At 40.5% G+C, this 9,621-nt stretch overlaps 1 protein-coding gene across 1 annotated transcript; it reads left to right on the forward strand.

The window, feature by feature from the left end:
• Nucleotides 1–78: 78 nt before the first annotated feature.
• Nucleotides 79–3,995, forward strand: dhrs13b.2 (dehydrogenase/reductase (SDR family) member 13b.2). The gene is made up of 8 exons (XM_031283585.2): nucleotides 79–233; nucleotides 410–586; nucleotides 657–932; nucleotides 1,231–1,560; nucleotides 2,334–2,681; nucleotides 3,042–3,134; nucleotides 3,368–3,387; nucleotides 3,503–3,995. The coding sequence occupies exons 1-8, from the start codon at nucleotides 188–190 to the stop codon at nucleotides 3,515–3,517; spliced, it is 1,305 nt and encodes a 434-aa protein (XP_031139445.1). The 5' UTR covers nucleotides 79–187; the 3' UTR covers nucleotides 3,518–3,995.
• Nucleotides 3,996–9,621: the final 5,626 nt, after the last annotated feature.

Raw genomic sequence — 9,621 nt, forward strand, 5'->3', positions numbered from 1 at the left:
CGATATTGTAGGCTATACATGTTTAAATGTTTAGTCAGTGGTATCTGCCTAACACGTCACGTGATGCGAGAGGCAGGCTAAGCAAGTTTTCTTTCCTGTAAAATGAAAGTGAAAGTAGGCTATATCTTTCTACTGCACAATTCGGTGTGGTCGAGCAACACGAAGATATTTCTACCAATGAATAATCATGAATCTAATCTTAAAGATACTTAGTTACTTGTATCTATGTGCAGGTAAGTTGTTTTCTTCAGCTGTAACCGATTGGGACGTTTTTCAAGTTTGTGTAGGCTACTAGCCCATAAGACATGAATGAAATGGCTACTATACCATACTATTCTATACTACAGTATGTTACAGTATGGTACAATATGTTAGCTGACTGTACTGATTCATTCTGTGTCTCTCTCAGCTGTGCAGTGTGTCCATCAGGTGGCATGGCTGCCCTGTCAGTTCATTGATGAACATGTGTTTGTGAATAATGAGGGTCACACCGAGACTCAGCTCATCCACAGAGAGGCTATGCTGCAGTTTGGTCAAAAAGGAGACACTCCTGTTAACCCACATGCCCTCACTTTCCTGATCACCGGTAAGACCTGCAGCGTATAGAGCAACAGACTGAACATTATTGTATTCTAATGTATTCTATTCTGTTCTAGGATCTAAGTTGGACCTGCGGCGGTACGTAGAGGGAGTGGAAGCAGAGCAGTTGGAGTGTGAGCTGCGTAGGTACAGCACAGAGGGCATGCATGTCCGCTGGCCAGTCATGGGGGCCCAAGAGTACAACCACTGGTTCTGCTGCACGCTCAGACACGCCAATGGCCTGTTCACAGTCACCGGCTTCCTCAGACGCCCATCTGACCAATCCCCCCCAGGACAGCAGGACTACCGCAAGTGGCCTGCCATCGAGGACAGAGAGATACTCACCACAACAGGTAACACTCAACACAATGTCTTTCATTTGAATCATTTTGGGATTAAAAAAAATATATAGTAGGTTGAGTTTAGCTGCAACTATATTCTTGTGAGACTTGAGAATGAACAGAAACCCAGGATAATCATCATAATTACCAGTGATTATGGGACACTGATACGGATCTGTTGAATATAAACACTGTTTACTCCACAGTTAACATCAGTCCCATATCTCAGTTTAATGCAGTCCCGTTTTTTCATGTCTAAGAACTAAATATATCTCTGTGTGCCTTTGTCTTGTCACACCTGTGTCCATAGTTGCCATGGTGATTAAAACACAATCTCCATCAGTGAGAGCAGGCCTTGGCTCCCAACAAAAGCTCCACTGCCAGTTTGCTGTTGACCACAAAGGACCAAACGTCACTGTGGAGTGGCACTGGCAGCATCGTGGAGAGAGAACCAGACTCTTCAGTCATACCAGCCGCACAGGACAGACCCAGGGGTCTGGGGTTGGGCTGAGGAGCCTAGCAGGCGGGGATGCTTCCTATAGCCTCCCCTTCACCAAGATGAGCAATGAAGGGACGTACATTTGTTCGGTGTCAGTGATTCCGCTGTTCGTCAGTCTGGATATAAGTCTGCATATTGAAGGTGAAGAACAGTCAAAGAGAGAATACTAGTATCAGTCAGGCAAGACTAATATTTTGGGCTATTAATAGTCTTATTTTGACAAAAAAGGTCTACCACTTACCAGTTTTTGTCAGACTACTATTCACAATGTAAATAATGAACTTGCCTGGTCAATATAATTATTGTCATCATTATTAGTAATAGTACTAATGGTTGTTGCAACACATAATGGTACAATTAGTAGTAGTAAATTAGTACTAACAGTCAGTGGTGCAGGTGCTACTGTTGCTACACTACTGCTAATTTTAATTTAGTTAGTAATTTAGAAATACACTTGTTGGCTTAATTTTGCTAAAAGTTAGATGAGGAGATTGATACCATTCTTCTAATCTTAACTCTAGTAGCAAAACAGCGAATACTTTACAAAATGTCAAACTAGTCTTTTAAAAAGGCTTAACTTTTAACATAATGGTCTAATTAATATTCTTTACTTCATATAGGCCACATTTCTTTGCTTCTAGATATTAACATACAGTACAAGGCTACAATCTGAATCTCTCAAATATTCTTTTGATTGATTGATTAATTAAGTAGTCTATAAACTGTCACAGACAATAGTGAAAAACACCCATCATAGGTTTTGTCTGAGCAACAGTCAATAGAAGTAACTCTCCCTCTGATGAAGATATTTGTTTTGGCACACATTAGCAGCTGGAGTAAAAACTCAAAACGGAAACCTCTTGCAGAAATTTCCTAAAGAATTTTCATGACATTTTATTCTCCCCTCCCCTCAGAGCCTCCCCGTGTCTCCCTCAACGTCGGACCCACTCTCTCGCTGCAGGAGGGCGGGGAGCAGAAGGTTGCTTGTGAGGCAGAGAGTTACTACCCTCTGGATGTGGAGATAGTTTGGCACGTGCAGGACCCGGCAGTATCAGGCCAGAGGGTGGGCGCCCCTCTCCCCAAGGTGCTCCAGAACGTTCTGCTGTCCAGCCACAAACACAACCAGGACAAGACCTACTCGCTGACGGCTTTCTTCTACCTCCAGGCTTCCCTCAGGGACTCAGGGAGACAGTTCACATGCAGCGTCTCCCATCAGTCCCTGAGAGTGCCCATCAAAAAGAGCTTCATTCTGACTGTTGAGGGTGAGTTGAGGATACAGACCCTGCATTTATCTAGTGGTTAAACGTGCCCTTGGTTACTTCAACTCTGCACTTCCCCTCGGGGGGAATCCAGGCTGGCATCATAAGTGTTGTTCCATTAGTCTGAAACACTGAAGGTAACTTAATATAACTAATGTCAGTTAATATTTATTTAGACTGTTGTACTTGTGTGATTTCTTTATTCCCAACATTATCTGTAAAACAAAGTTTGTGAACAAAGTGGAACTACTGATTCAACGCAACCAGTCCTGCTCAATGCACTGTAGTCCTGTGAGCTACCACACTGTGGCAGCAGAGGAACATATCTGACAGCTAACTAATGTTTGTTGTCTGTTTTCTCAGAGCCAATCAGCTGGATGTTTTACCTCACTGTTGGCACCATAGTGGTCACACTGGTGGTCGTCCTGTATGTGCTGCTGCGTTACCTGCACTCAGGTGAGTGTGGTGACTCTCATACAAACAGGCCAATAAAAGGATATGTCAGCATGATGATGCTGGAGTGTGAGGAGTCTTTAAAAAGATACTGTCATATTGATACAGTAAATAGTTTGAATTAAACACACTAGATTCAAAAGGAACATCAAAGAAAGTATCATCAGTAGCACTGTGTTTATATCATTTTGACATGTGAAGCCTGAAAAAGTAATTATTATTTAATTTCTTCACAGCAAACAAACAATCTGTGCAGGTAAGATGAAATAAAAACAAAACCTTTTTGATTTAACCATTGCCTTCAGTGCAAACAATATTTTGTGTGTGTGTGTGTGTGTGTGTGTGTGTGTGTGTGTGTGTCTTCTGAGCAGAAGAAGCCATACTGAGCAGCCTCGGAAGACTGAGCAGAACCAAACATCGACACACCAGCGACGGCACACTGTCCTCTCTCCTTGATTTTTGTTTAAGAATGTCTCAGACGTTTGATTTTTGTTTGTTAGTTTGAAGGTGAATTTGGGTTTCTATGAAACTGAGTGTTTTTTTAGATTGCACTGATTTTGCTTATGCTAAGAAAAACTTGATGTTAAAGTAACAACAAATTGGTCTTCTGGATGAACAGCAATGTACACATTATTAATCTGGTGAAAATGCAACAATAACAGTTAAAAGGTACAGAGTAATGCTTTTACGCGTGGCTCACTTTTTTGTTTGTGTCATGTGTTTGAATAATGATGCACATGCACACATGCAAGTTCACAGGCAACATGACATACATCCCTGCCGCGGGTTTCACACAATGATCTACAAGCTGCAGTAAAGCGCAAAGAAGCAAAACAAATCCTCCAACATGGATGGATCGCAAAAATGGATGTAAATAACGCATGATTTGAAATATTGAAAAAAATATGCTTTGCTAATGTTTTATAAGAAGGTAAATGCAATTCAGCACATTTGTTAGACCTCAACGATACACACAGTGAATGAATCTGGACTGGGTGTCCTCTGTGGGACGGCGTCAGGATTAGATAGGCGTGGAAGTGGACAGGCCTCTAATGTCAACAGTAGAGAGGATACTGGACATCTGTGAGGATGTGACCTCAAGAACTGGATGGACTTTGGGAAGTAAAGTCCATCCATGTGGGTAAACAAGGGGAGACACTGAAACCCACACAAACCAACGTGGGTACATTTATGTTTGATTTTACAACATCAATATTTCTTTGGATTGTCATTGCCAATGTTTGTGCTAGTATTGTGCCACCCTCAAAAAAGGTTTTCTCTTACACAGCTGCTATCATGTAGTTACTGACTAAAGTAAGAAATCACACACACACACACACACATACACACACACACATACATAGTGCGTTTTGATGAAAAAAACTGGATAAAAGTACAACTTTTGTTTATTTACAAGAAAAGTCCACAAGGTTCTTTAATGGAATATAGATGCTGTGAGCCTAAAATGTGAGAAATGTGTATATTTATAGCTTAACAATGTAATTAAAAGGGTCATTACCCTGTACACCTGCAACCACATCAATGGATTAAGATTAATTTAAATTGATTAAATTAAATACCTTGGGGAAAATGAAGAGCAAGTCCTTGTGTCAGTTATTCCTCTGTGGCTAAACTTCAATCATGTGATCTTAAAAATGTGCAATATTTACTGTATTAAATCCAAAAATGACCACAATATGTCATCAGATATTAAGGAAACATGCTAAGTTGAAATACTTTCTCCTTTGAAATTTCCGTTACGTGACGTTTGTGTTTTGGCCTGTGTGTTGTTATCTGCCCACTTTGACAGCCCGGCCGGGTTGCTAGGAATAGCCTACCTCAGGGGTCACCAACCTTTTTGAAACTGAGATCTACTTCATGGTTACTGAGTCATACGAAGGGCTACCAGTTTGATAAACTCTTCTGAAATAACAAATTTGCTCAGTTTGCCTTTAGTTATATATGATTATTAATGATTAATGATACTCATCTATGTGAAGACACTGATCACGTTAATGATTTCTCACAATAATTATCAACAATGACAACAAGATGGGAAACAGATAATGTCAATATTCAATTTTCATTTTTAGAACAGGCCTGAGGGCTACTCATGTGGTCCTTGGGGGCTACCTGGTGCCCGCGGGCACCGTGTTGGTGACCCCTGGCCTACCTGTAAAACCCAGCGCTACAGCTGTAGTACAGCCATGGAAGCAGCAAACAAACGAACGGGATCAACGGAGATAGATTCTAAAAAACCTTGGCATGTTTTTAAACAGTTGCATGACCAGAGACGTAACAAACCCCAGGCAAATATTGGAGATGTATTTGAAAGATGGAGACAGCTTAGAGCCCATAAGGACGCTGAGTTGGCTAATTTCCTCCTGAACAAGTAAGCATTAGCTTCAGGCTAATTTATCACAGCTACTGGGGACGGGAATTTTCAGGCATTTTAACATTTGTGTACTCACATTGAATTATATAGAGTACTTGAGTAAGTTACTTGCAAAAACAATTGAGACACAGCCAGTGAAGTGATCCCAGCTGTTCCTGGCTAACGCGCCATGCTAACACACGATAACTGCTTTACCGGAGGACCAGGCAAGCGGGCCACCTTAACAGACTTATGACAGACACCGCAAGTTTGACTTCCTCATAATGGAAACTTTAGCGGTTGTTGCCATAATTTTATTTTTTTTAATTTTTAATTTTTAATTTTATAATTTTACGGCTGTCAGTCGGGTACAGAGCTCCGCGTGAGCATGGGCTTTTATGACTGTCAACATAGCTTTCTAGCTAACTTTAGCTACTCCGCTGCGCTGTGGAGTAATGTCTGGCTATAGGGGTGGGGAGAAATATCAATACAGCATAGTATTGCGATATTTTCCATGGCAATACGTATTCAATATATACATATACGTATCGATCTGTATCAATCTTATATATTTGTTGGTCAGTTTGTCTGCTTGACAATCCCATTTTGCAGCAATAAAATTGAAGTGTGATGAACAAACAGAGAAATTTATTTTTAGATAAAACAGATGTTGACAAAGTTTCCTTTTGGGGAAATTGAAGTTGGGAAAAAAAGGAATAAATTGCACAAATTTTGCAGAATATTGCAATATGTTTAAAATCGCAATAATCTGTATCGCGACATAAGTGTTGTGATGATATCGTATCGTGAGGCCTCTGATCATTCCCCCCCCTAGCATCTAGCAACTTTGTTGGCAACCCCAGTGAACTTTGAGTTTGGGGAGGAGGGGCCGGGGGAGACGACTTTCTCCAGTATTTTGAATTTGGATTTCAGTAATAATTTTAAATGCTAGCTATCAGTATATTGCACCTTTTAAATGTTCCTTTAACACATCACTTAAGCCGCTTTCCGACCGGAGGGATTTTTGCAGTTCCTAGAACATAATGTTCCTATAACCCTTTTTTTCTCGTGTTCCGACTGGACCAATTTGGGGATTATTAAGTTCCTCTGACCGCAGTTCCTGTAACTCTTTCAGCTCCTACTTCAGGGCAAGGTCTTTTTCATTTTCCCTTTTCCACATAGGAACCCTTAGTGACCTAGCAACGTCTGAAACACAAACAGTAAGAATATGTATATTCTTCACTGTCTGTTGCAATTAGCCTACGTATGCTAACTCATAAGACAAAAACATCACGCATTCAACCAGCTAATTGTTAATGCTAGTTAAACTTACCCATCGTTTCGTTTGCCTGTTGCGCTCTGCTCTTCTATCTTCTTCCATCATATTACCTTAACGAAAGCGCTGAGAACATTGTTTGTGCACCCAGAGTTTAAAAAGAAAGGTTTTGAACAACTCACCGTAGCTCTTGTTGTTTCCGGCCACTACCACCTCGGCAGTCAAAACGAGTCGATATCAAAACAAGTAGCCACAGATTTAGTATATCCCTTGTGCACCGGTGTAGTTAAGGTGTAGAGCCCCTGGCGATACTTTAAGCAAAGTTTCATGTTGTGTCGAGCCTTCTAAGTGTTTTAAAAATAGCTATTTTGAGGCTAGCATAAAAGTGCCCCTAGCACTCCCATTCAAAAGGCCATTTGACCGAAAAACGAGATACGGTAAATCTTAAAAGTGACGCTTCCGTCCTAAATACGCTTTTAAACGAAAGTTTGACTCGGGTACATTCACAAAAAGACCCTAGGTTGCATTTTGGCGAGAGTTACGCTTTAAGTGTAATTCTTGGAACTTTGATAAATATACTGTAGGCCCTAAATCACATAATGGTTTCTCTTGAACCCACACTCAACTCTACACACACAACTTGTATGTTTAAACAGCTGACCTCTAGAAGTCCTCTGCTTTCGTAACATGCTCTCTCTCGTTAGAAACACAAGCTCATAAAAACATGCCTGTAAAACATACTGAACCTCACTGCTCGTATATGTCAGTCGTCAGCTTTGAAGTGGACTGCTGAAGAGGAACTTTAAGATGGAGTCCAAAGACAGGACTGGTCAGTAGGGATAAAGAGAGCTTTACTTAGACTGAGACCAGATGTGTGTGTTGCGTCTGTGCTGCCAGCACCCTGTGCCTTAAGGGGTGAGTGTGTGTGTGGCCACGGTTTGATCACAAATGTTCAGATAAGACAAATCGGTAGCTCAGCACTCTATCTGTCTGGAAGGCACAGAGAGCAAGAAGGAGAGTGAACTTGTGAGAAGGAGAAAAAAAGAATAATCAACAGATTTGACTTTTGATGTTCTTTAAAGAAATGCCAAAACAAAACAGAGAAAAGAACAAAAAGCCAGCCCTAGAAATTCACAGACACCTAACCAACATACTCCTAAAAACTAAGGATGTCCAATCCAAGTCCTTTAATCACCTAGTCATAACATATAAATGTTGATCAAATATGTATCTGACCCAATGAAATACCAGCTGTAGCCTTCAAACCTTATTTTCATGAGCTATTTGATCCAAATTCTGGAGGTCCGGGATCAACACCATAAAGGTGACGCTTAAACATTAATATGATATGACTGAAAGTTTAACTGGAAGACTGAGACTCCTGAAACTGACATTTAAAGGCGATCAGCTAGAGAGAAGCAGAAGGACTACAAAACCCTCCACTCACTGTTGTGTGTTGAATGGTCAGTTGAGGCTGGCTCCAAAAGGGTGTAATCCCTATAGACCCCCACGTTAAAAATGCCCAACTTTACAGCAGAAATAAACATGTTTACAGCCTGGTACAAAAACGTCCTCTGGTGTACTTGGTTTCAGAGGTTTTCCCACACTGACAATACTAAAATACTGTGGGATATTAAAGCCTATTTGGCATGAACCCCCCTTGAAAATAAATGACGAAAATAGGCAGAAATCTTGGCTGTGGCAGCTTCAGGGGAAAAACCCATCTATACTGGTATCAGTCCTGAAAGGGCAACCATGGAAGGCCTTTGTGGGGCTGGTTTGGTCCTGACAATTGAACAGAGGTTTACAGTTACAGTGTTAAGCTACGCTGGGAAAACTCTATTACAAAGAAATACAACATATTACGTAGTTTCAGGTCAGGTTGAAACAAACAGACCACAAATGATCCTAATTCTTGAAAAACGGATAAAGATGGCAGTTGGGACGTAAATGTTTCATCTCTATAATTACAGTGACTTAAGCCAGTCACGGATCTTGAGATGATAAGCCTGAGGCAAGCCAGGGCCGGTGCTTGAGGTTGGTTGAATTTGCTGTAGAGAACCACACGCACTCTGATCCCTGGATGTTGTAACTACAGAAGGATGCAGGATGCTGTGGATGATTTAATGCTGCTCTAGCTGTACCTTTCTTCTAACTTTTTATGAACCCCTGCAACGCATTCTCATGAACAGGTTTGTATGATATTGTATGAAAACTTATGCACACCAATTCGTATGATAAAGAATGTCATGCAAATAAAACCTGGAACACTGGTCTTTCCGAACATTCAAAGCTGGCAGACCAACAACTTTATAAACTTTCTGTCCAAATTCATTAGAAGGTTCTACAGTAACGACCAAAAATAGTTTTCTGTTTTAATTTGGGCGGGCCATCCCCTATTGTGGGTGTGTGTTACTGTAAATGCAAACAATATTTTGCAATTCAAACAGCTTCATACTGTGTGTATCTGGCTAAATAGTCATCCACCCACAGCCCACAGTCTTCCCGTCAACCAAAAAAACACTTTTGTTGTACTTATCTCAATGGTTCAGTCACTTTTTTGTATTTTACATTTTAGTGGGTTTTTTTCCATTGTTTTGGTCAATTTTTTCAACATTTTAATCGCTTTTTCTGACGTTTTTTCACCCTTTTTTTGCGGTTTTGACCGTTTTTTTTCATTGTTTTTTTGTTGTTGCTTTTTTAACATTTTGTGGTGTTTTTTTTGTTTAGTTTTTTACATTTTCAGCACTTTATCGACGTCCCATATTTTCTGATATAAAAAAACTTTGAAAACGGGTTAAATTTGACCCGAGGACAACATGATGAAGCTTCTGATGAAG

This window comes from Sander lucioperca, chromosome 5, assembly GCF_008315115.2.
Source record: "Sander lucioperca isolate FBNREF2018 chromosome 5, SLUC_FBN_1.2, whole genome shotgun sequence".
In the NCBI taxonomy this organism is placed as follows: domain Eukaryota; kingdom Metazoa; phylum Chordata; class Actinopteri; order Perciformes; family Percidae; genus Sander; species Sander lucioperca.